Source organism: Ranitomeya variabilis, chromosome 8, assembly GCF_051348905.1.
Source record: "Ranitomeya variabilis isolate aRanVar5 chromosome 8, aRanVar5.hap1, whole genome shotgun sequence".
Lineage (NCBI taxonomy): Eukaryota > Metazoa > Chordata > Amphibia > Anura > Dendrobatidae > Ranitomeya > Ranitomeya variabilis.
Window position 1 is genome coordinate 173,278,476 of NC_135239.1, and position 25,196 is coordinate 173,303,671.

Consider the following 25,196-nt stretch of genomic DNA (forward strand, 5'->3'; position numbering starts at 1 on the left):
AACAGAGCCTGGCGGTGGAACAGGGACAGATGAATATCGCATGGCTCACCCTCCCCCATCATACTCACACTCCCGGCGCGGTCCCTGCTTCTCCGATGCGATGGTCTCTGGCGCTGGTAGCTTGTTCCTGTGTTCAGCGGTCACATGGTACCGCTCATTAAAGTAATGAATATGCGCTCCACATCTATGGGCGTGGCGTCACGTCCATATTCATTACTTTAATCAGTGGTACCACGTGATCGCTGAACACAGGAACAAGCTGCTGGCATCAGAGACAATCTGAGAAGCAGGGACGTGCAGAGACTGGGATGGTGAGTATGATGTGACAGCCGCCACTCCCCCTCCCCCTCCCCCGCCGACCCCCTGGGACAATGACTCAAGTATAAGCCGAGAGGGGCACTTTTAGCCTAAAAAATGGGCTGAAAATCTCGGCTTATACTCGAGTATATACGGTAATTATATGGAATATTTCATTACCTAAGACACGGTTCTGAGTCAAAAGACCGAAAGCTATCCCATTTATCACATACAAGTCACATTGGAGGAATGCATTATTTTATGTCCAAAACTAGAACCAATTCCGCACCCTCAAAATACCCTAAATCCATTAAGAAAAAACCTTGGCACCTGAATTTATTTTTTTATGTAGACCTGTGTTATCAGAACCCAATCACAAAAAAAAGAGAGCAAGAATGACCGTTGTGAACACCAATTAACGTCTTAATTTTTGTATTTATTCTTTTTTAAGGATCCGTGTAACGACGAATATGAGAGCTCTGACACCTACAACATCCTTCATTAAGATGCTGAGATAATAAAACGGACGTAGTTTACATTTTTTTTTGTTTCCTGTCTAACGAGATTGTGGACAGGGGATTGTATAGGGAGATCTCCTATGGAATAGAAAATGTATCATTTGAGTTTACATATATAAATATTTGTAAATTAGTCTGTGTGTATATATCTTACAAATGGCTGACAATGAATTGTGTGATACGGGGATCTACAGTAAGTAAAGTGTGAACCCCATAAATACCCCTTTTGGGAGTACCACCCCCGAATATGCTGCTGTGTGAGTGCGGGGACCTGTTTACAGTATCAATAAAATCCAATGAAAACTCATCATGGTGGTGTCTGCGGCTTCAGGACGCATCAACATTATGTGGCACAGGGCTCGGTACAGAAACAACCCACAATGGCAGCTCTATCCATAAAACGACGCACAACATATGAGCATTAAAGTGAAATTCCGCTCTAAGAAGCGTCACATGGAACAGTTATAATTGACGTTATAAACTCACAAAAGTTTAACATAAACCGTAGTTTCTTTCCATATGTTGTTCCTTCTGCAGTTTTAATGAAAAATATAACTTGGAAGCAGATATCCGAATGTGAATGAGAATCTGTCATCCGTTTTTTGCTACCTAATCTGAGAGATGCATAATGTAGGGACAGAGACCCCAATTCCAGCCATGTCATAACTTTACTGGTTGCTGAGCTTTTGATTCTCTGCTGCAGATCTAGCAGTACTTTGAATGCTAAGTGCTGTATAACCCCACCCCCACCACTGATTGGCAGCTGTGTACACTGTGCATAGGCAGAAAGCTGCCAATCAGTGGTTGGGGCAGAGTTATACAGAGCTCATGAATAAAGAGGACTATATGGCAGTAGGTTTACTAGTCCTCCAGTGATAAGCTCTTAATGATAGTTTATAAAATCTATTTTAAGCAGCACACTAAGTGACACATCGCTGGAATCAGGGTCTCTGTCTCTACATTATGCTGCTCTCAGTTTAGGTGGCAAAAACCTGGTAACAGATTCCCTTTAAAGTACATAAGCACAACATTTAAATGGTAAAATCAGTGGAGACTGCATACACAGATTGCAATAGACTTACGTACTTGTGCACTATCCATGTTTTTCTGCTCTTGTATCTTGTAGAATTTGTCAGGAAAAAAATATCTGTTTGAAGAAAAATCTAAATCATTTTTCATCTATATAAGGTTGTCTGCTGAGTCAGTTTTTACATCATCCATACATTACCTGTATGTTCATTTTTGACCCCTATATGGCATCTGATTTATACATCCATAATTAGACAAAAAGTAAAATAATAATAATAAAAATAAAATCCCCAATTCAGTTACCTATGCAATCAATAGTCCCGTCTCTGGATGTTCTAACCATATTTCCTCTGAAAATCCTGGAAACATTTCAAAGTAAAACATTTCAAAGTCTCCGATTCCTGCAGCCGGGATTTGGGCAGCATAAATCTTGAGACAGGTTCTCTTTAAACTTGGAAACAAAAAGTGTCACATATATTTAGACTACATCCTGACCAGAAACCTTTAAGGCATGAGACATATACACAATATGCAGTGATATTAGTTTATTTGATCAGCATCTTTCCGTCCGATTGAATGTTACAAATTTAAAGAAAGTAAAACAGTTTTTGTAAATAATTACACAATAAAACAGTGAATGCTTAGGCTCTGTTCATACACAGCGCTTTTGCAGATGTTTTTTTCTGTAGCCAAAACCTCCTTTCTTGGCAGTGAAAACGCTGTGTTCAAAATGTGGAATTACCTGTTTTTTTAAGTTAGGTTTTGGTGAATAAAACTGCTGTGTTTTTGCGCTCTATCATTGCTTTCTATGGGTGTAAAACACTGAGTGAAGAGACATGCTGCAGATTTCAAAAAGGCTGCAGTTCTCAAATTTTGTCACAAAAAAAAGTGTGTGCATGAGATTTCTGAAATCTCATAGCTTTCGCAGGTAATGTAAACCACAGCTTCTTTTCGACTCTAATAAATGCTGCATGTGAACATAGCACTATTACAGTTAATATAAATACATTTTCTGACTTAAAGGGAATCTGTCCCAAGGTTTTTGCCATTTAATCTGAAAACCGCATTAATGTAGGGACAGAGACCTTGATTCCAGTGATGTCACATACTGGGCTGATAACTGTAGTTTTCATAAAATGACTGTTTTCAGCAGCACTTTATCGCTGGTAGATAAGTAAACTTGTTACCATGTCGTCCTCCATAGTCACGAGCTCTGTATAATCCCGCTGATTGGCAGCTTTCTGGCTACGCATAATCAGTGGAGTGGGCGGGGTTACACCGAGCTCAGCATTCAGAGCACTGCTAGATCTGCAGCAGATATGCACATTATGCTAATATCAGATGGGTTAGCAACAACCTGGTGACAGATTCCCTTTAACAAGGGTACTGGGACAGCATGTCATAATACAAGCTGCATAAATTAACCCCATAATGACTGGTCAATTTTGTTTTTAAAGTGTTCATTTTGCAGTGCAAATGACCTGGAAGTGATTCTTTTATTTAAAAGAAACAAAAAATGGCAGCCGTCCCTAACAAATATTTGTTTCTAAAAATAATTTAAAAATAAATTCTTAAAACTGATTACAGTATTACTGGACTGTAAAGCATCTGACTCTCCAATAGGAATGAGGTCAGGACTTCCAGGTTGTGAGATCCCAGCATGTTTAGGAGTTTCGTACAACCCCCATCACCCACCCTGATGCCAGTCTTGCTGCTTATCACTATTTGAGCAGCTACTAGTGATGAGCAAGTGTCGAGTATCGCAGGCGCTGGAGGGTAATGTTCCGAGTCCCCGCACTGCATGTTTTGCGCTTGTTAGGCAGTCAATGAACATACGGGGATTGCATGCCATACACAGTAATGCAGTAGCCATGTTGATTACTGGCATTATTGTGATTGGCCGGCTACATAGTCATCGGGTCTTATATGACACCCGGTGACACGATGTTCGGCACACTCTCCTTTGGAAGCAGTTCAGTGAAAGTTGTTATAGGAGGGAGAGCTTAGATTAGTGTCCGCTCCCCTAAATATTATAAAGTTGCACCCTTTAAAGCCTTTCATATGGCACTAAAGGGTGTGTTTAACCGTTTATTTTTAAATATTAAATCATTTAAAAAAATTACAGTGTTACCCCCATTTTCTATGACCAGCCAAGGTAAAGCAGACAGATGGGAGCGGATATTATCAGGTTGGGAAGGTCCATAGTTATTTAGCCCTTTCCAGGCTAAAAAAATACCAGCTCACAGCTGCCAGATAATCGGTACATCACATTAGATGTAATGCGCTAATTTTAGGGTGGCTACGTGCTGGCATTTTGTAGGCTGGGAAGGGGCCAATATCAATGGACCTTTCCGGGATGATAACCTACTTAGAGAAATAGCGTGAATGACCTGGTACCTAGTGTTTTTGGGGCTGTCCGGTCTAAAATGACATGTTTGCAGTCACTCTCCGAATCACAGCGTGACGTTTGTAACGCTAATGCACTTCACAGTGGCTGAGTCTTGGGGAACGTGAGCCAGGAGTGGCTGCTGCTAAAGCTTTTGGTTCCATAGGTTTTGGACGACAAAACCAGGGATCGTCGTGTGGAGCGCTGGACTGCGTCAGAATCTTTTATTTTTTTTAAATAAATTGGTGACCGAGGCAAAGAGTTGGGAAGTTTTTTTTTGTTTGTTTTTTTTTAAATAAAGTATTTGTGTGTGTTTTTCTTTTTACTACTGATAGACATGTCTCCACTACTAACACCGGTGCTTGATGCCAGCTGAGTTTTTGAACAATTCACAGCTGACATCAACCTACTGCAGCCTCCTGCTCTGTGGCCTCCCCTCTAGCACTCTCGCACCCCTCCAATCTATTCTAAACTCTGCTACCCAACTAATCCACCTGTCCCCCCGCTATTCCCCGGCCTCTCCCCTCTGTCAATCCCTTCACTGGCTCCCCATTGCCCAGAGACTCCACTACAAAACCCTAACCATGACATACAAAGCCATCCACAACCTGTCTCCTCCATACATCTGTGACCTCGTCTCCCGGTACAACCTCCGATCCTCACAAGATCTCCTTCTCTACTCCCCTGCCCACAATCGCATACAAGATATCCCCCTATTCTGGGATTTTCTGCCCCAACATATCAGACTCTCACCTACCGTGGAAACCTTCAAAAGGCACTGAACACCTACATCTTTCCGGCAAGCCTACAACCTGCAGTAACCACCGATCGACCAAACCACTGCACGACCAGCTCTATCCTCACCTACTGTATCCTCATCCCTTGTAGATTGTGAGCCCTCGCGGACAGGGTCCTCTCTGATCACGTACCAGTCGTGACTTGTATTGTTTAAGATTGTATTTGTTTTTTATTATGTATACCCCTCCTCACATGTAAAAGCGCCATGGAATAAATGGCGCTATAATAATAAATAATAATAACCCCAAATACCTTTAACCTAATTGCCACTGCACCAAGACATCGGGAAGAGGCGAGGAAAAGCGCCAAAATTGGTGCATCTAATGTGATGCGCCAATTCTGGGACGGCTGGTATTTTTAGGCTGGGAAAGGCCCAATAACTATGGACCTTCCCAGCCTGATACTATCAGCTGCCTGCGTTTTTTCATTTATTTATTAGGTTAATAGCTGTAACATTAGGTCAGCAAAGGGTGCCATTTTTATAATGTATTGTGGTATTCTGAAATTAGATTTCTATCTAAAAAAGGGTCTTTACAAAGTTTGCAAATCTTTAACACAAAAATAATTTTCTGCAAGGCATTTTACTCCAATATGTGCAGCATGGACACGCAACACTGATAACACTAGTACTGGTATCATCAGGATGTGTGAAGGGGAGCTACAATGAGAGATGGCACAGAGCAGACAAATCAGAAATGAAAAGGAGCTCTTTTTATTATTATTTATATAGCGCCATTAATTCCATGGTGCTGTACATGAGAAAGGTACGTACAGAGTTATAAATATAATTTACAGTAAACAAATTTACAATGACAGACTGGTACAGAGGGGAGAGGACCCTGTCCTTGCGGACTTACATTCTACGCTCAGACAGATTTGTAACTTTTTCACATCACTTAGCCCAGTCCTCAGGTAAAGGACTTATGGACATTTTCATCAGCAAAATGTTAGAAAAATTATATTTAAAACTACTTAGAAAGTTGCTTCACTTTGCATTTAGGAAGCAAATAAACAAAAAAAAAACCTCAAAATCAATCTATGCAAAGGTGTACCTAGCCCTTAAAAGTACCATATTGCACATGATCTACATTTAAAGCACCAGTCCAGCATTATTTTTTTTATTTCATTCCTCGGAGTGGTATCACTAATGTGTTTTTAAAGGGACTGTCATCACGGAATGAAAAATCTGCCATTTTGCATAATTAAGACCCCTAAACGTGGCGCAGTCAAACATTATGGCCCCCAAAAAGGTTGTGCACCCCTGGTATAAAACATCTGCAGTACTTATAATGCTTCCCAAGTTACCTGCACCAACATCAATGGCTCTTATTCTCCGCCATCCTCCGTACAAACCATAATTTCCCATACACGTCCTTAACATATGTCTGCCTCGTTCTGTAGAGTCATGTCATGTAATTTCTAGTGTGTGCTGCCTTTTTTTTTAAGCAATTGCAAATGTTGGATATAAGCAAGTCTCAAAAAAATGCTTCTGTATAAAATGTTGTAAGGAAAAAAAACCCCTCATAGGTGATCATTGCACAAGCAAAGCTACACTTATACACTTTCTTCCAGCAGCCATTTTTAGTTTTTTTGTAGCACTACAACACGTGAACCTGACCTTAGAGCGAGTGTCTGATAAATATTTATGATGAGCCGCTCTTGAAAAGCAGGACTTTTTTGATAGATTTCTGGTAAGTCATGGATACCCCTGGATGTGACTGTCAGACCTTGCAAAAACCTGGAAAGTAAAAGTAAACTATAAATAAAAGTGCATCCATTATAGCAGGCGATCACCATCAAGGCTGCTTGGTACTATTATGAATCCCGACCCTTGTATGTTGTTGGATACAGTAATTTAGAAGAATGAAGCTGGAAACACTGTCTGATCTCTCATCAGATGGATTCTTCATTACTCTTTATACTTGCAAATAGCCTTTTCGGAGGGAAAGACAACTTGAACTATATCGACACTTTAACAAGCCTTGCCACATAAGTTAGAATAAAAAGCCAAACCGCGGCACACTCGACAAGCAGAGATGAAACCCCTTACTCTGCTTTCACAGGCCTCTCATTCAGCCAATCAGACTTACTGCTTTGCACTTAGGAGGGGCAAATACCCCGAAACACGTGTCTGCAAATGGAGCATCTGGTTTGGCTTCTTATCCTAAGTAACGTGGCTAGTTAAAAGGGTCGATATTGACTTTAAGGATTGCTATTTCCAATAGATGACCTTAGAGTTCTAGTAATTTTCCTTTCCAAGAGGCTATATGCATATTTAAATTCCTAGAGGAGGATTGCATGGCCTATAAGTCTCCTGACGCCAGCTTAGCACTCCCCACAAATCACCTGTTAAATCTTGGAGCCTGTTATCGGATGTGAACCATCTCATCTAGGAAAGGAGTCTTCATGCAGCCAGTGCATAGCTGATCCATCCATAATGGGGCCTCATGTTGCAGTGGGGTACGTCGTGGATAAAACGTGAAATTGATATCATAATTTAATAGACAGCTGATGGAAGCCATGTAGATGTCTGAGAATCTGATCAGCCTCCGAGAGAAGTATGTTGGGTTGTGGAAAGTTCTAAAAATGCTGCCAAACTGGGGATTAAAGAGGTTCTTCGTAACAGACCTGTAAATACAGACCATCGAAAATCATGGAAAGAAAAACATTGAGCTTTTAGCATATTTTTCAGTCATAAAATCACATTTTATATTCATGACTTCTACAAATATTAAACCCGTATATTTTGTTTTCTAAGTATCACCTTTGTGTTAGGGCACATTGGATGGAGACTTAAATATCTAACTATGATCTGAAAAAATGGATTAAAATGCTAAACAAAAATGGATGTGTATATTTTAATTAAACTCTGTGTGCCCCAGTCTATTTTATAAATGGACAGGAAAACTGAATGTGAATGGGTCCTTATTTGGTTCTTCTTTAAGCCCATCACAACATGTGATGTACACGACACATAAGGGTGTATGGAACAGGCGCATGAACTGGCTGCATAGGCGGTTTATAATGAGGGCCATCTGGGCTACCGCACGGGGCCCGAGGCTCCATGGGGGCTCAGAGCCAGATTGCCCTCACTATCATGTTTTGTGTGCTGTCATCTGTAGTGCTAATCAATGGCAGGGAGCTTTCCTGAAGCTCCTTTGCCAGCGATACAGATTGGTAATGCAGATCTAGGGATCTAGGGGGGCTCCTGTCGCATTTCCTGTAAGATGCTGACGTAATGACAGGATCAGAGAGCATGTACACACTAGAATAAGAAGTGGAGCCCTAGGGACCGGAGCAAAGGACAAGCCCCCATATACACTTTATGAGCCTCACATAGTCCATATATATATATATATATAGCATGAGCCCTACATAGCTATGTGGGGGCTAATCCTGTATATAGGAGGCTATGTGGGGGCTCATCCCGTATATAGGAGGCTATGTGGGGGCTCATCCCATATATAGGAGGCTATGTGGGGGCTCATCCCATATATAGGAGGCTATGTGGGGGCTCATCCCATATATAGGAGGAGGCTATGTGGGGGCTCATACTGTATATAGGAGGAGGCTATGTGGGGGCTCATCCCGTATACAGGAGGCTATGTGGGGTTCATACTGTATATAGGGAGCTGTCGGGGCTAATCCTGCATATAGGGAGCTATGTGGGGGCTCATGCTGTATACAGGTGGCTATATGGAGGGGCTCATGCTGTACATGGGGGCTATGTGACACCCATGGGCGGACATACCGCCGCTTCAACCGGTGCGGCTGCACCGGGGCCCGGAGGCTCTGGGGGGCCCCTGCAGGGCAGCTAATATAGAGGGCAATCTGGCCAGTCTATCCGGCCCTGAGGCTCCGGGGGCCCCCTGGCCAGATTGCCCTCATGTGCGGCAGGCAGGGAGCAATCCCTGCAGCTCCACTGCCTGCAAGAGAAAATGGCAACGGATCTGCAGGGAATGAATCCATCCTGCTTCCTTTCTCACACAGACAGCAGCGGCTGAATGACATCATCATTCCGCGCTGCGGCTGTGCGAGACAGCAAGCTGCCGGCGTGCGGCTTCAGGATAGGATCCGTGCGCAGAGGTGGGACATCTCCTGTCTTCTTCACAGCGGCTCCTCCTGTCTGGTGCTTATTGTTAGATCACCCCCTTCTCCCTGCACACACTTCCAGCCGTTCTGGTCTGCACACTCATGGCTGGGAGGAAGCTGCAGCTGTGTGCAGGACCTCAATCACCCCCTGAACAGGAGGTAAAGAACGGTCTGAATATGACGGATTGTTTGCAGAGTAAAGAGGGGAGGCAGGGGCTGCAGTCAGAGACTAGAAGCAGTGATTTACTGACTGTGACCCGCGGAGCTTTGTGTTCTCTGGTCAGTGCAGGATTTTCATACACACACATCTGGGACCAGAGAGCTCAGAACTCGGGAACACAGTCACTAAATCACTGGGTCTATTCTCTGACGGGACTCCAGTCATCACTGCAGTATCAGATCCAGGCTGGGACTGACCCCTGAGCCCATCCCCCAGTGAAGACTTTTTCACATATACTGTATCTGTTGCATTAAACACACAGGTACAATACATAGACACATATAAGGGTATGTTTCCACTGTCAGTAAACTCTGCGGATTGGACGCTGTGTACATCCGCAGCATCCAATCCGCAGCAGCCGGATGTTACAGCATAGTGCATGGGATAGTAACAGGAGAAAAGAAAGCCACTATGATATATGCACACCACCGTTATTCCACGCTCCCTGGGTGCTCGGTCCTGGCTATTTTCAGGATGTCTGCCAGCCCTACATTTTGATCAGCATTTTTTCTGGTGACCGCTGCATGATCCCTTTTCATCTTCAGCACAGGTGACCAGTGTGCCTGGAGGGTGAAATCTTTTCCTCCCTTTCCATTTGAAGCCACTATTTGCCATAATATCTTGTGCTCCACATATGTGTACCTTTGGGGGACTATTATAGTCCGGGGCTTTCATGTGGCAGTCTTATAGTTTCTTATTATTGTGTTTCTGGGCATTATATGGCAGATTTGCCAGTGATTATAAAAATGTGTACACACTATTGACCAAGTGCTATATTGGATATATGTCCTCCATTGTTATATGGAAGGTGTGTGATGTACTGAGTAGTTTTGGGAGCATACACACGGTGGGAGTTTTGTTCACATGTTTTTAAGTGTTTTTACATGTTATCAATAAAGCTTGTTTGATTTACTTTATATTTGGTGGTGTGCATATATCATAGTGGCTTTCTTTTCTCCTGTTACTATTGTCTGTCTACTAGCCACGTTATGCACCCCCAGTAGTTATTTATTTATGAACATTATAGTGCGCCAGCTATTTCCATATATTCAATGAAGCATAGTGCATGAGATTTCAAGGAATCCAGTGTCCACTATGTATGCAGCGGCACCCGCAGCTTTCCTGCGGAGACGGACATGCGGCGCATCTTTCTAGACCGTAGCATGTCTATTTATCTTGCGGAGACGCTCAGTCTCCGCAACATAAATATCACAGTCCAATGTATAGGATGCGGTGATTCCGCACGGTTCAATGAACACATGCGGAATCATCACTCGTACAAAAGTCGGCAGCGCTTTGGACTGAGCGGACATGTGCTGCATCCAAAGCGCTGCCGATTCCTGACCGTGGAACCATACCCTTATACATTAATGTATAGTATGTCACATGTGCAGTAGACACAGGTGTTTATTATACATAGGCATATTCTACAGTGTATGTATGCATTTTATATAGGTATGTACTATGAGTGCACTTCATATATATAGTTATACAGTACACTGATGCATTGATATACTGTAGGCAGCTACATCATTTTTGCCTACTACTAGTTTTGAAAAATCTCCCCAGACTGTATAAGCCCTTAACGAAATATGACATACTGCATACATCATATGTTGCCTTCCTGCCTTCATGCAGGCTCGCAAGCTGATCCCGCATATTTCCTGACAAATGATGGCAGTGATATTCAGCCATCATCTGTCACTAACAGCCACTGTTCACCTATTAAACACCGCTGCGGATCTGTGACAGCAGCATTTACAGCATGTCGGCAGGGGAGAGTGTTGATCAATGCATCCATTGGGACTCTTGTGACATGATGGTGGGGAGCTGATGGGTTGCTATGATGGCCAGAGGCCTGTTGACAGCCTGTGCCTGTCATGACAAATTTCTGTGAAAACCAGCCTGCAGCTGAGGACGTGGTGCAGAAGTGGAGTTTTTCCAAGAGTGGGCAATGAGACTGTGGAAGGTTCGAGACACCATCACCTGTTTCTCAACACAGTGATCCAGAACACTGCCCCCATCCCTCATGGGAAATATGCAAATGCATGTAGAAAAGCCGCGGAGACACCATCACGTGTTTCTCAACGCAAGCAGTGAATAGCCAGGTCTTTCACCGGGAAGGAACAACCACGGGAAGGGCAGCATCCAATAAAGGAAAACCACCTATGCCAAAACATGTTATCCATCCACAGACAGCTGTTTCGGGGTATTTGCCCCTCATCAGTGTGGAGTAGGAAACTGGCTATTAGGAGCAGTGCCTAGTGAAAAGGCTATGAACCTAAGGATGAATGACCTCGAGGAGATCAAAACATCCAACACCACGGAGACACCATCACGTGTTTCTCAACGCAGTGATCCAGAACACTGCCCCCATCCCTTATGGGAAATATGCAAATGCATGTAGAAAAGCCGCGGAGACACCATCATATGTTTCTCAACGCAAGCAATGAATAGCCAGGTCTTTCACCGGGAAGGAACAACCACGGGAAGGGCAGCATCTGGATCACTCCGTTGAGAAACACGTGATGGTGTCTCCGCAGTGTTGGATGTTTTGATCTCCTCGAGGTCATTCACCCTTATGTTCTTTTATTACATTGTCCCCTCTCTTGTTAGATATAAAATGACTACTGATGGAGGAGCCGGTGACCAGACTACCAGTCCATCAGCTCCTCCTTTAGAAAAGAAGCTTTCTTATGCTCCATCAGTCATCATTGCATTTTACAGCTAACAAGACAGGACGGTATGTAATAAAAACACAGGGCTCTATAAAATCCAATATGTAAGCGACGGTGCAGTACATACAATACACAATAGGAGAGGGCACTGTATAATAAGGGACGGCAATATACATAATAAAGGAGACTATTTTATATATACATGTATGTGTGTGGCTATATATATATATATATATATATATATATATATATATATATATACAGTATATATATATATATATATATATATATATATATATATATAAATATATACAGTATATATTATATTATGTAGCTTTGTCGCCTTTAAAGGAGGGGGGCCCAGACACATTTTCTGCACAGGGGCCCCAAGCTGTCTGTGTCCGCCCCTGGTGACACCTCATACTGTTCAAATACAAAAAACATGGAGTCAATAGTCCAATATAAATATGACAATTTATTAAAGATGTAAGAGAATAGGCATACAAAAAATTATACACAAGAACAGACAAGGTCAATAGACAGACTCAGGTGTTAAGGACATGCTCATCCACTAGTAAATATTAGGGGTGGGAAAATAAACCAGGAATAATACATATAAAGTGCCAGTGCTTAGATGTACTGTAACACCCTTGTTAGATGCATTACTTCTCATAAGCTAAGTATGCTAATATAAATGTAAGGGTTTCATAGTGGAAAAAAATATTGTCAGCTCAAAAGTATACCGTATATAAGCCGAGTTTTTCAGCACATTTTTTGTGCTGAAAATGCCCCCCTCGGCTTACACACGAGTCACGGTACAGAAAGCCGGCGGAGCAGCAGGTGCCAGGAGCCGGCGCACACATCATACTCACCTTCCTGCGCACCCTGGGTGCTGGCACTACATTTCGTTCCAGCTGCCGGCTCCTGCAGCTCTTCCTGTGCTCAGCGGTCACATGGTACCGCTCATTAAGGTGATGAATATGGAAGTGTCTCCACTCCCATAGGGGTGGATCACATCTTTATCATCTTAATGAGCGGTACCACGTGACCCCTGAGCACAGGAAGAGCTGCAGGTGCCGGCAGCCAGAACGAGATGCAGTGCCAGCACCCAGGGTGCGCAGGAAGGTGAGCATGATGTGTTTTTTTCAATAGGAAACATGCACACAGGGATAGGGGATAAGGAGGCATGCATGCAGGGACGGAACGGGGGAGGCATGCATGCAGGGAGGGAACGGGGGAGGCATGCATGCAGGGACGGAACGGGGGAGGCATGCATGCAGGGACGGAACGAGAGAGGCATGCATGCAGGGACGGAACGAGAGAGGCATGCAGACAGGGACAGAACGGGGGAGGCATTCATACCAGGACAGGGAAGGGGGAGGCAAACATACAGGGACTGAATGGGGGAAGCATGCAGACAGGGGCAGGGATGGGGAGGCATGCATACAATGACAGGGGAGGCATGCAGACCAGGAGAGGGAAGGGGGAGCTATGCATAGCAGGACAGGTATGAATGGACAATGCATACCCGGCTTATACTCGAGTCAATAAGCTTACCCAGTTTTCCGTGGCAAAAGTAGGTGCCTCGGCTTATACTCGAGTATATACAGTATGTAAAATGAGTTTAAAGATGCATATAGCAAAGGAAAACCTTTTTGGCTCTCGCCCATATTACTTCCTTTTCTGACAGCCCTAGAGAAAGCCCATGCGAAACACGCATTGTGGCTGGCAGTGTGCTGCTCCACGTGGGGAATATGGGTAAAAGCCAAAACGGTTTTCTTTTCCTTTGCTATATGCATAAACTTAATAGCAAAGTCACAAAAAGTGAACTAATCCAAAAAATCTAGAATACAGCAAAAAAAGGGGCAGCAGGGATTACCTGCCCAGGTCTCAGAACTTACGCACCATCAGGATGCAGCAAACCCATGTAATAAAGATGGCGACAAAACAGGTGGAAAATACTGATGAGACAACCACTCACAGCCTAACAACTCATGGAGGGGGTGATTGCTTAGTATTAAATTGCACAAAAGTGGATTGTATAGGGCGCTGGTCACACACAGGTAATGCACAAGCTTACAGCACATTAGTGTGCGCCCATACTATTGGCTAAAGTAAAGAAAGGGAGGATGAAGAAAGCTCGAATGGTAAGGGTTAAGAAACCACTACACTTTATAGCATAAGGCCTCTTTCACACGTCAGTGTTTCCGGTACGTGTGGTCACAGTTTTCATACATACCGGAGACACTTACACGTGTAGACCCATTCAAGTGAGCTCAGCGAGTTCATAGCAGATCAAACAGTGACCTCACTGAACTGAATTGTGGCGAGCTCACTGACTTTTTCTCACAGTGCTGAGGTCACTGCAGTTCAGTCCGGCAGGGAATGCAGCCTCTGTGACCCCCGGGAACCTCGATGACGTTACTGCTGCTCTCGCAGCAGCTCATTCATGAGTGATTCTCAGCCTGGACAGTTGCATCTTGGCACCGTCCAGGTTGAAAACTATTAATCCCCAGACATGGATTATAGCACGGGCCAAAACGACGAAGAGGTGAGGGATATTGTTTTTTTATTTTTGTTTTATTACAGGAGAGCGAGGGCTTCGGTGAAATTAGGCGTTAGGTGAGTATAACTGTTTGTGATTTTTAAATAAAAATTGAAACTGTGTTTTGTTTTGATTTTAATTAAAGGACTTTATTCTGGCTGTGTTTATTTACCATATAACTATAGGACTAGTAATGTATAGGTGTCTTATAGACGCCTCTCCAATACTAAGCTGTGGCTTGATGTCGCCAGACAATACAAAGGTGACATCAACCCCACAGATATGAACCCCATTTGCTACCGCTACAGAGCAAGTGGGAAGAGCCGGGCAAAGTGCCAGAATTGGCGCATGTAATAGATGTGCCTTTTCTGGGCGGCTATGGGCTGCTGTTTTTAGGCTGGGGGGGTGTCAATATCCATGGTCCCTTATCAGCCTGAGAATACCAGCCCCCAAGCTGTCTGCTTTAGCTAGGCTGGTTGTCAAAAATGTAGGGAACCCCACGCCATTTTAAAAAAATATATATTTATTTAAATAATTAAAAAAAAATACAGCATGGGGACCCTCTATTCTTGATAACCAGCCTTGCTAAAGCAGACAGCTGAGGGTGCAGCCCTCAGCTGTGAGTTTTGCCTGGCTGGTTATCAAAAATACAAGGGACCCCACGCAGGTTTATTTATTTATTTACAATGCAGGCGGCAGCTGACGAACACTCCCATCAGCCGCCACATGTGCTCTTGTTACAAGCTGAATATAACTCAACATTATCCCCTGCTTGTGCTGGTCGCCAACAGAGCAAGGGACAATGATGAGAACTGTCTTCAGCACCGGGAACTGTGCTAATAGTACTGCAGCTTCCCAGGCACCGCTACATGTGATACTGATGCAGCACACGGTTGCCACATGTATTAGACACGGATATCTCAGGTACTGTTTTTTCCGGTACCGGAAATATCAGGACGTGTGAACCTGGCCTAAAAGAAACTGATATCTATACAGGCCAGGCAAAATTGTCAAAAATCTTACCTTACTTACATTCTCCTGCATTCTTATAGTGGTTTTCTGGTTTTGGAAAACCCATGCCCCAGTGTGCAGTTTGTTAAAAAGAAAAAACTTTACTCAGTCTCCCCAGGTCGAGTGCCGAGTCTCCACTGCTGCTCCCGGCGTCTGTAATTGTCCGCCGCGCTGACATCTTGCCGACAGTACTGCAACCAATAATGGAGCACATGAGCGCTGACCGAGTTGATGGCTGGAATCACTGATTGGCTGAAGCGCTGTCGATGTGACGTCAGTCCCTCAGACAAGAGCACCAGTGAGGACTCAGTGCTGGACCCAGGGAAGGTGAGTAAAGCGCATTTATTTATTTTTATTTTTTTGTACACAAACAGAAGCCAGAGGTCTTCCAAAACTGGGAAACCACTGAACTGGACCTGGTTAACCTGTCTATGACAAGTCTCTTTTATTCTCTGACTTTTGGACAGGTATAAGCCATTTGCATTGCACATAAGACTCTCAATGGACAATGGTCCATAATCTAGTAAGTTTCCCGTGCAGCCTTCCTGTTCACTACTTTTCTGAGAAGTATCATAACTAAACAGGGGTTTATCATGTGTCCACAGGAGCACAGAGAGCTATCGGCTAGGCGAGTTTCCAGCTCTTTCGATCTTGTTTTTTTTGGCGTGAATCAGGGTAAGGACAGAATCCTATGTAAGGCTGGGACTAGACAGGGACGTTTCACGCTGCTGCAATTCTCAGACATGAGATGTGACACAAAACATTTGGGCAACTTGAAGTCGCATGAGAGCGTTCATTACAACAGGTGACCCCTTTACTGGTGATACCGGTCTAATGTCGTAGAGCACCACCAAAACCAGAAATGGGACATGCCCCACTTCCAAACACTAAAGCTTACCGTAACTCTTGGCGCTCGCTCATCCACTCTGAAAGAACTTGTTTGGATTCCGCATCTTGATAAGTCTAGAATGATAAATGTAACAACGCCAAAAAGGTCGGAACGGGAATATACGAGGAAACATGGTGCGCTTTACTGTTTTATCACCTATTTTGAGGTGCGAAACATTTACTATATATTTATTTGTAACTGAAGTTGTAAAACCCAGATTGGTGAATCACAATCTCAGGAACAGATCCCATACCCTATGACAGATTATCGTGCTTTTGTCACGTGTAGCAGTGATATAGTCCGTGGTGCCGTACAATAAGCATTGGAGGATTCCACTGACCTGCATCCGCTGCAGTAGCCCGGTGAGTGCTTGCTGCCAGGTCAGTGAGTGCATGTACTGCTCAGTGTTTATAATCCGGATTTCGTTCTTTAATTCAGGCACGATCGCTCCAGTTCTCCAGCCGTGTCGCAGCATGAGGTCCTGAGCACATGAGACGGGGTCAGACACAAGAGCGCTCATTACATTTACTACTACTTTGCAAAAATCACCAGTGCCGATCAGTAAGATAATAACATTACTATGGGAATCTCCCCGGTGTCATAGCAGCCAAAAAAATGGGTGACGAGGGTCATGTCATGTCCCTAAGGTGGTATGACCACCGCGTGACCTTAGTGGGTAGAAATTGGGGGATAATGGTAGCAACTGAAACATGATTAAGATGCTGCCTGTTGTGTAGTGGCTAGTACTAATTGGTTTGTGTGTGTAGTAAGGGGTCTAATGATTCACCTTGGGACAGGTTAGAAGACAGGAGTAAAAATGGGACTTTACGGCCATGGACTGGGTGACGGGATGGAGGGGTTTATAGGTTGGAACAGGTAGGTGTACTTTTTCCTGGGGCTAAGTCCTACTTTTTGTGAAGCTGGACTGTGACCCTACACTCCCGGTAAGGGCTGTTTCGTTGGCAGTGGACCATGGCAAGGCACCTCTACCGTATGACAGTGGTGGACCGCCACATAGAGATCTTCTAGCTTACTTCACTTCCTCAGGATTTGGGGCCTGAACCGTCACAAACGTTGGGTAAGTGAAGGTTCAGCAGTCAATTGTGGTAGATAGCACGGCTAGCCTAGATGCAAGATGTAGGAGCTGGGGGCAGCAGGCTTCAGCTCAGAGTGGGTCTCGTCACGACTGGCTCAGGCTCCCGTTTTTGCCATGTTAAAATGAGTGCGTTTAATAAAAATGGCAAAAAAAACAAACAAAAAAACACATTTTGGCAACAAGAACATAAGCATAGTGAAGTTCGGGTACTTACTGCCAAATCGCTGTAAAGGTGATCACCAAAGTACAGCACCTTGGATCCTCTCCAGCCTGTTAATTGCAGGAAATCAAACAGGTTTCCCTGAGGATGTAAGAATTAAAATCAATTGTGAGCAGCACACGGGCCAGCACAAGTTTTCACATGTAAATAGGCCACAGTGTATAGCACTCAGGAGAGGAAGACAGCTTCCATTTTTCCATCTCCCTACTAAGCTTGCAAATTGCCTCTTTAGAAAAGAAGAGGACTTGAATGCTAGATATTATTATATATTTTTTATAGCGCCATTTATTCCATGGCGCATTACATGTGAAACGGGGGCAAATGTAGACAAATACAATAAACATGGGTAAAACAAGGCACACACAGGTACAGAGGGAGAGCGGACCCTGAGTGAGTGAGGCCTTGAAGCTGGCGAGGGACTGCTTGTATGTAATGAAGTGGTCAGCAGAGCGGGATCGCTTCCATCTCCGCTCAGCGACCCTGGAAGCCCGTCTCAGTTCTTTGGTCAGGCTGGTCAGCCTGTTGATTGTTCGAGTACGAGTTTGGCTATCCTATCAGAAGTAGCAATCTAAGAGTCAATATCGACCCATTAATGAGTGTTGCCACTTGACTTAGGGTACTGTCACACTAAACGATTTACCAACGATCACGACCAGCGATACGACCTGGCCGTGATCGTTGGTAAGTGGTTGTGTGGTCGCTGGGGAGCTGTCACACAGTCAGCTCTCCAGCGACCAACGATGCCGAAGTCCCCGGGTAACCAGGGTAAACATCGGGTTACTAAGCGCAGGGCCGTGCTTAGTAACCCGATGTTTACCGTGGTTACCAGCGTAAAAGTAAAAAATAACAAACAGTACATACTCACATTCCGGTGTCTGTCCCCCAGCGTTCTGCTTCTCTGCACTGTGTCTGCGCCAGCCGGAAAGCACAGCGGTGATGTCACCGCTGTGCTCGCTTTCCGGCTGGCCGGCGCTCACAGTGCGGAGAAGCAGAACGCCGGGGGACAGACACCGGAATGTAAGTATGTACTGTTTGTTATTTTTTTACTTTTACGCTGGTAACCACGGTAAACATCGGGTTACTAAGCACGGCCCTGCGCTTAGTAACCCGATGTTTACCCTGGTTACAAGCGAACGCATCGTTGGATCGGTGTCACACACACCGATCCAACGATGACAGCGGGAGATCCAGCGACGAAAGAAAGTTCCAAACGATCTGCTACAACGTACGATTCTCAGCGGGGTCCCTGATCGCTGCTGCGTGTCAGACACAGCGATATCGTATGGATATCGCTGGAACGTCACGGATCGTACCGTCGTAGCGACCAAAGTGCCACTGTGTGACAGTACCCTTAGGACAAAAAGCCAAATCAAACACTCCATTTGCAGACACGTGTTTCAAAGTGTTTGCCTCTCATCAGTGCAAAGCAAAAGATATGCTTTTTCTTGATGCAAGGCCTCGGGCAGGGATCTCATTGTGAAGAAAAAAAAATCTCTATACACACAAATGGCAAAAAGAGGAAAATGTCTGGGTCACAATTTAGTTTCCACTCCAAGTTGACTCCAGGAATTAACACAGAAATATCAAACACCCTTCATAACACAGGAATTCAGAGTTTGACATATTCATGAACTAATCTGAAAACAAAAAGCACGATCCATGTTTGATCAGTGGTGATCCATACAGGATATGAAAAAGTGATAAAAAGAGGGATGTGTGCAAATAAATATGATGAATAAAGTTTCCATATAGATTATACATTGTTCTTGGCTATATTGGATTTCTCTGTTACCTGCTTGTATATTTTTCCTTTTTCTAGACCAGTGATCTTGTCCCATTGCAGTGAACCACTTTCGTCTAGTCTCCTAAATGGTCTAATTACAACAAAAGGAAAAATAATATAAACATTAGCTTCTATGCTAAATATTACAGGGAGACTTATGCTGTCCAAACCAAGCACAGTTCAGTGCGCCACCTACCGTACTTGTTTTTCCATCTGTCTCAGCTCCCTCCTTGATTGACACAATGGCTTTTCAGGAGTTCGAGTAGATAGATGGAAAACAAGTAGGTGAGAAGGTGCACAGAACTGTCCGTCCAGGTCAAGTGCTTGTGCTTGGTTTGAACAGTCACTATAAGTACAGGAGACACAACATCTCATTATTTAAGATGTGCAATTTGGTGATGAACAATGCTTTTTTCCAACATGTGCACACACAGCATATGCCTTTCCGGTATTCTTGATGCAAAAATAGTTTAGTATGCAGCACTACTATTATTTGCGATTAAAAATTACCGTAAGTCAACTGGGTCGTAGTTGTCTGGTTTAAGTATCACTAGTGATGAGAGAGTATACTCGTTGCTCGGTTTTCCAGAGCACGCTCGGGTGATCTCCGAGTATTTGTAACTACTCGGAGATTTAGTTTTAGTCGCAGCAGCAACATGATTTACGGCTACTAGCCAGCCTGAGTACATGTGGGGTTGTCTGGTTGCTAGGGAATCCCCACATGTAATCAAGCTGTCTAGCAGTCGCAAATCATGCAGCTGCTGCGACTAAAACTAAATAACAAGCAAATAAATAAATAAATTAGCAATAACAAATACCCGGAGACCACCCGAGCGTGCTCGGGAAAACCCAAGCAACAAGTACACTCGCTCATCACTAAGTATCACCAGAGTCTTACATTTTTCCGGATTGACTGCAGCGGTCACAAAGTCACGGATGAATCTCCATCAATAAAGGCAGGGGGTTAACAGCGGAGAGGCATTGAGGGAGTTGTGGCTTGCTGACTAACAAAACAAATCCTGGAAAACTCTTCCAACATACAGGATTTTAGAAAAGGTATTATGAAATATTGAAAAAAAATGCAGAGAAGACAAAGACTAAAAAGAAAATGAAATAGAAAAAAAAAAACCATAGCGTATTCCAAGTTTATCAGAATATGCATAGAAGACATCAAAAGTAAGTGTGTGACTAAATACAAGGTCACATGGAGATGAACAATCACTTCAGATGTCTCAATTCTGACAATTCTGGGTCCTTGCTTTAAATTTTTGTAAAATGGTGCAAAAAGTACGCCAAAATAACAGGCATACATAAAATCACTCAAGTGGGAGACTGGCATTCATTTGCGCCAAACTGTTGTATAAGCTGAAAAACAACTGGAAACCCCAAATCCTTTCTACAATCGCAATAAAAGAAGGGAACATATCAAATAAATTTAAAAAAAGGAAAAGGTGCAAATGAAAAACAGGGAAGAAAAGATAAAAAAAGGTGCAAATGCTATAATAAATTAGACCTAAAGCTGTTAATTTTATAAATTCTAAAAAAAAACTGTGATATTTTCACAGATGACAACACTGCATATCACATCCTGCTCCCTAGATCCTGTGTAATTAGTGGCCATTTATCTCTATGTAAGGAGAGGTGAGCAGACATACTTGCGTCGGTCAGTGAAGAAAGCAGGTTTATCAGCACGAACTATAATCACGTCAAACAGATCTCTCCAGTTCTTCCCCACCATGTGCTTCATTCCCTTATTTCTGAGAAAATACAAGAGGAAGCAAACCATAGTGGACTCTGTGACATATCTAACCATGCAGTGATACTTCTGGGTGCAAGATCATCAGTGATCATACAGTAATGGTCTTAGTTGTAATCACTTAGTACCAAGTCTAAGTTTTAGTCCTAAGACTAAGTAATCTAGCATAACAAAAGTTATTTTCCATTTTGGAAGAAGGCCGTATTCAAAACCACAGTATTTTGCAGCATCCCACAAACTACAGCTGCAGGGAGTCAGTAACTCCAAGCCTAAAAGGCTTTTCTACTGCATAGAAACGATAGATATAAGCTTTAGGGCCTCGTGTCTATTCAGGACTACGCCCTCCCCCTTATGTGGTCATTATAGGTGGGAGCCCCATTTATCTGCCAGATTTGACAGCCACTATAAAGTGAAGTTTACATTACTGCAAACATTTTTGCAGCTCAAGGTCTCGTCAGGCTGTATTAGCAATAAATATGCTGGGAAAGACGATGTATGCACTGAACATGTCTATTGGTTCCTACGGGTCCAAGCGATGCCAACAGAGTGTCATTCTGCCCAAAAAGGGGCCAGTTCTCCAAATGGGCCAGTGCGACCTGCGCCTATCACACATTTAGGAGATATTCTGTGGATATGACATACAGTCATAACCAAAAGTGTTGGCATCCTTGAAACTGTTCCAGAAAATGAAGTACAGTATTTCCCCTAGGAAATTATTGCAATTACACATATTTTGTTATACATGTTTATTTTGTTTGTGTGTATTGGAACAACATAAAGTCCCAAAAAATTGGACCCCTTTCCAAAGTTGTGGGTAAACAGCTTTATTTCAAACATACGATGCTCGCTCAAACTCACCTGTGGCAAGTAATAGGTGTGGGCAATATAAAAATCACACCAAAAACCAGACAAAAAGGGGAGAAGTTGCCTAAATCTTTGCATTGTGCGTCAGTATGTGCAACACTGAGCATGGAGAACAGAACGAGAAGAAGAGAACTGTCGTAGGGCTTGAGAACAAAAACTGTTGAAAAACATCAAGAATCTCGTTACAAGTCCATCTCCAGAGATCTTGATGTTCCTTTGTCCACAGTGCGCAACATAATCAAGAAGTTTACAACCCACGGCACTGTAGCTAATCTCCGTGGACGTGGATAGCAGAGAGAAATTGAAGAAAGGTTGCAAAGCAGGATAGTCCAGATGATGATGGCTAAGCAACCCCAATCAAGTTCCACAGAAATTTAAGCTGTCCTGCAGGCTCAGGGTGCATCAGTGGGAGAGCAAACTATCTGTCAAAATTTGAATGAAATGCTATGGCAGGAGATTCTGGAGCACCCCACTGCTGACACAGATATAAAAAAAAAGTTGTACTGCAGTTTGAAAAAATGTATGCAAGTAAGTCAAAATCCTTCTGGGAAAGCGTCTTGTGGACAGGTGAGACTAAGATAGAGATTTTTGGTAAAGCACATCATTCTACTGTTTACTGAAAACAGAATGAGACCTATAAAGAAAAGAACACAGTACCTACAATTAAATATGGTGGTGGTTGAAAGCTATTTTGGGGTTGTCTTGCTGCCTCTGGCACTGGGTGCCTTGACTGTGTGCAAGGCATTATGAAATCTGAAGATTACCAAAGGGGTTTTGGATTGCAATGTACTACCCAGTGTCAGAAAGCTTGGTTTACGTCCTAGGTCATGGGTATTCCAGCAGGACAATGACCCCAAACATACTTCAATAAGCCACCAGAAATGGATGGAAACAAAGCGCTGGAGAGTACTGAAGTGGTAGCAATGAGTCCGTATCTAAATCCCATTGAACACCTGTAGAGAGAACTTAAAATTAACTGTTGGGAGAAGGCGCCTTCACATATGAGAGACCTGGAGCAGTTTGCAGAAGAAGAGTGGTCCAACATTCCAGTTCGGAGCTGTAAGAAGCTTGTTGATGGTTACAAGAAGAGACTGATTGCAGTTATTTATTCCAAAGGGTGGGCAACCAAATAATAAGTTGAGGGTGCCAACAAATTTGTCCGGCCTACTTTGGGGTTTTGTGTGAAATTATGTCTAATTTGCCTTTTTTCCTCCAGTTTTTTGGTGTTGTTCCAGTACACACAAAGGAAGTAACAAAATGTGTGTAATTGTAATAATTTTCAGGGAAAAATACTTCATTTTCTGGAATAAGTTCAAGGGTGCCAACTTTAGACCATGACTATATATGTTGAAGATGGTAATAATGCTGAAGGCTGTACATACATAAAGGAAATTTTGCTAATGGATAAAGCCGCAGTGTGAACAGGTCCTTGATGACAAGACCAATATTACAAAATAAAGTGCCGTCACTATGAGTATCAGTACTTTGGAAACTCACTGTAGCTAGTGATGTCCCCTCACTTGCTTGGGTCTCACAGTTAATGTTACTTTGCGTTCACCTTAAAGCAAGTTTCACAAATAAATGAGGCAGAAATTCTTACACAAAACTGAAGGGGCTGTTGGTGATGAGAAACAGTTTCTTATTGTGCTTTACAAGCCTATTCAGAACAGCAAAGGTTTCCTCCCCATGAAGGATGTAGTGCTCTGAAAGCAGAGGGAAAGGGGCAGAATTGGGGAAATAAACAAATTAAACATTTTGTAAAAAAAAAAAAAAATACAGTAAAATTAAATGGACTTTCCCAGAAATCGAAAATATTCACCTATCCACAGTAATGGGGGAAAGGAGGTTTAATTGAGCATGCACACTCCATTAAAAACCTATGGGACAGATATTGGAGTAGAGACACTAATCTGTCTTTAAAGGGCCATTTCCATCTTCATAAATGGGTATAGTTGGACAGCACTTGTAAACACAAGCAATTTTACAATATACTGCTCAGTAAAATTTTTAGCTGCTCTATAGATATTAAAACATTTTTCTTTTGTTTACAGCTCATTCCCTTGGAGATCGGCCACCACTGGTAGACAGCTGAAAAAGTACAGCGCTTACAGGCTCTTTGTTACTGAGCTTGTAAGCAATGTTTTGAAGCTGGCTAAAGATTGCCGGAGTGAGCTGCTATCAGCTAATCCCAGCAAGCTTCAGCGCAGTGCTTACAAGTTAGGCAGCAGTGGTGGTCGGTCTCCTGGGCAACAAGTTGTAAACAAAAGAAAAAAAAGTGATTATAACTCAAGAATGGCAGCAAATTTTAATAAGAAGTAAATAGCAGAAGTATACAGAAATATTAATCTATGAAGATGGGAATAACACTTTAAATAAGATACAATTAAGTAACTTCACAAAGTCATTATTAAAAATATCTGTTTTGAGTATACAGGTAGGATGAAGAATAATGGGTCTTAAATGTTATGCACTTGACATAAACCGTGTGCGTAGTCTGATCCTGAAGAGGGGAGCGCGAGAGGAAGGGGGGAGCGCGAGAGGAAGAGGGGAGCGCGAGAGGTAGAGGGGTGCGCGGGAGGAAGAGGGGGAGCGTGAGAGGAAGCGCGAGAGGAAGAGGGGGAGCGTGAGAGGAAGAGGAGAAGGCGAGAGGGAAAGGGGACCGCGAGAGGAAGAGGGGACCGCGAGAGGAAGAGGGGACCGCGAGAGGAAGAGGGGACCGCGAGAGGAAGAGGGGACCGCGAGAGGAAGAGGGGACCGCGAGAGGAAGAGGGGACCGCGAGAGGAAGACGGGACCGCGAGAGGAAGACGGGACCGCGAGAGGAAGACGGGACCGCGAGAGGAAGACGGGACCGCGAGAGGAAGACGGGACCGCGAGAGGAAGAGGGGACCGCGAGAGGAAGACGGGACCGCGAGAGGAAGACGGGACCGCGAGAGGAAGATGGGACCGCGAGAGGAAGATGGGACCGCTAGAGGAACGCGAGAGGAAGAGGGGGAGCGCAAGAGGAAGAGGGAAG

General features: G+C 43.6%; 2 protein-coding genes across 3 annotated transcripts in view; one reads left to right on the forward strand and one right to left on the reverse strand.

Annotated features, from left to right (window-relative positions):
* The window catches only part of STAB1 (stabilin 1), a 191,501-nt gene extending 190,380 nt beyond the window's left edge, over positions 1 to 1,121 (forward strand). For both annotated transcript variants that reach the window (XM_077276156.1, XM_077276157.1), the window contains one exon: positions 749 to 1,121. In XM_077276156.1, coding sequence (XP_077132271.1) covers positions 749 to 802 — 54 coding nt within the window. In that variant the 3' untranslated portion in view covers positions 803 to 1,121. The remainder of the gene's footprint in view (positions 1 to 748) is intronic.
* Positions 1,122 to 5,724: 4,603 nt separating this feature from the next.
* Positions 5,725 to 25,196, reverse strand: part of NT5DC2 (5'-nucleotidase domain containing 2) — a 52,229-nt gene continuing 32,757 nt past the window's right edge. Inside the window, exons 8-15 of the mRNA XM_077276158.1 lie at positions 23,783 to 23,885; positions 21,218 to 21,319; positions 19,572 to 19,653; positions 17,774 to 17,860; positions 16,804 to 16,944; positions 16,473 to 16,537; positions 7,375 to 7,656; positions 5,725 to 6,766 (exon numbers count right to left, since the gene is read on the reverse strand). Coding sequence (XP_077132273.1) covers positions 7,395 to 7,656; positions 16,473 to 16,537; positions 16,804 to 16,944; positions 17,774 to 17,860; positions 19,572 to 19,653; positions 21,218 to 21,319; positions 23,783 to 23,885 — 842 coding nt within the window. The 3' untranslated portion in view covers positions 5,725 to 6,766; positions 7,375 to 7,394. The remainder of the gene's footprint in view (positions 6,767 to 7,374; positions 7,657 to 16,472; positions 16,538 to 16,803; positions 16,945 to 17,773; positions 17,861 to 19,571; positions 19,654 to 21,217; positions 21,320 to 23,782; positions 23,886 to 25,196) is intronic.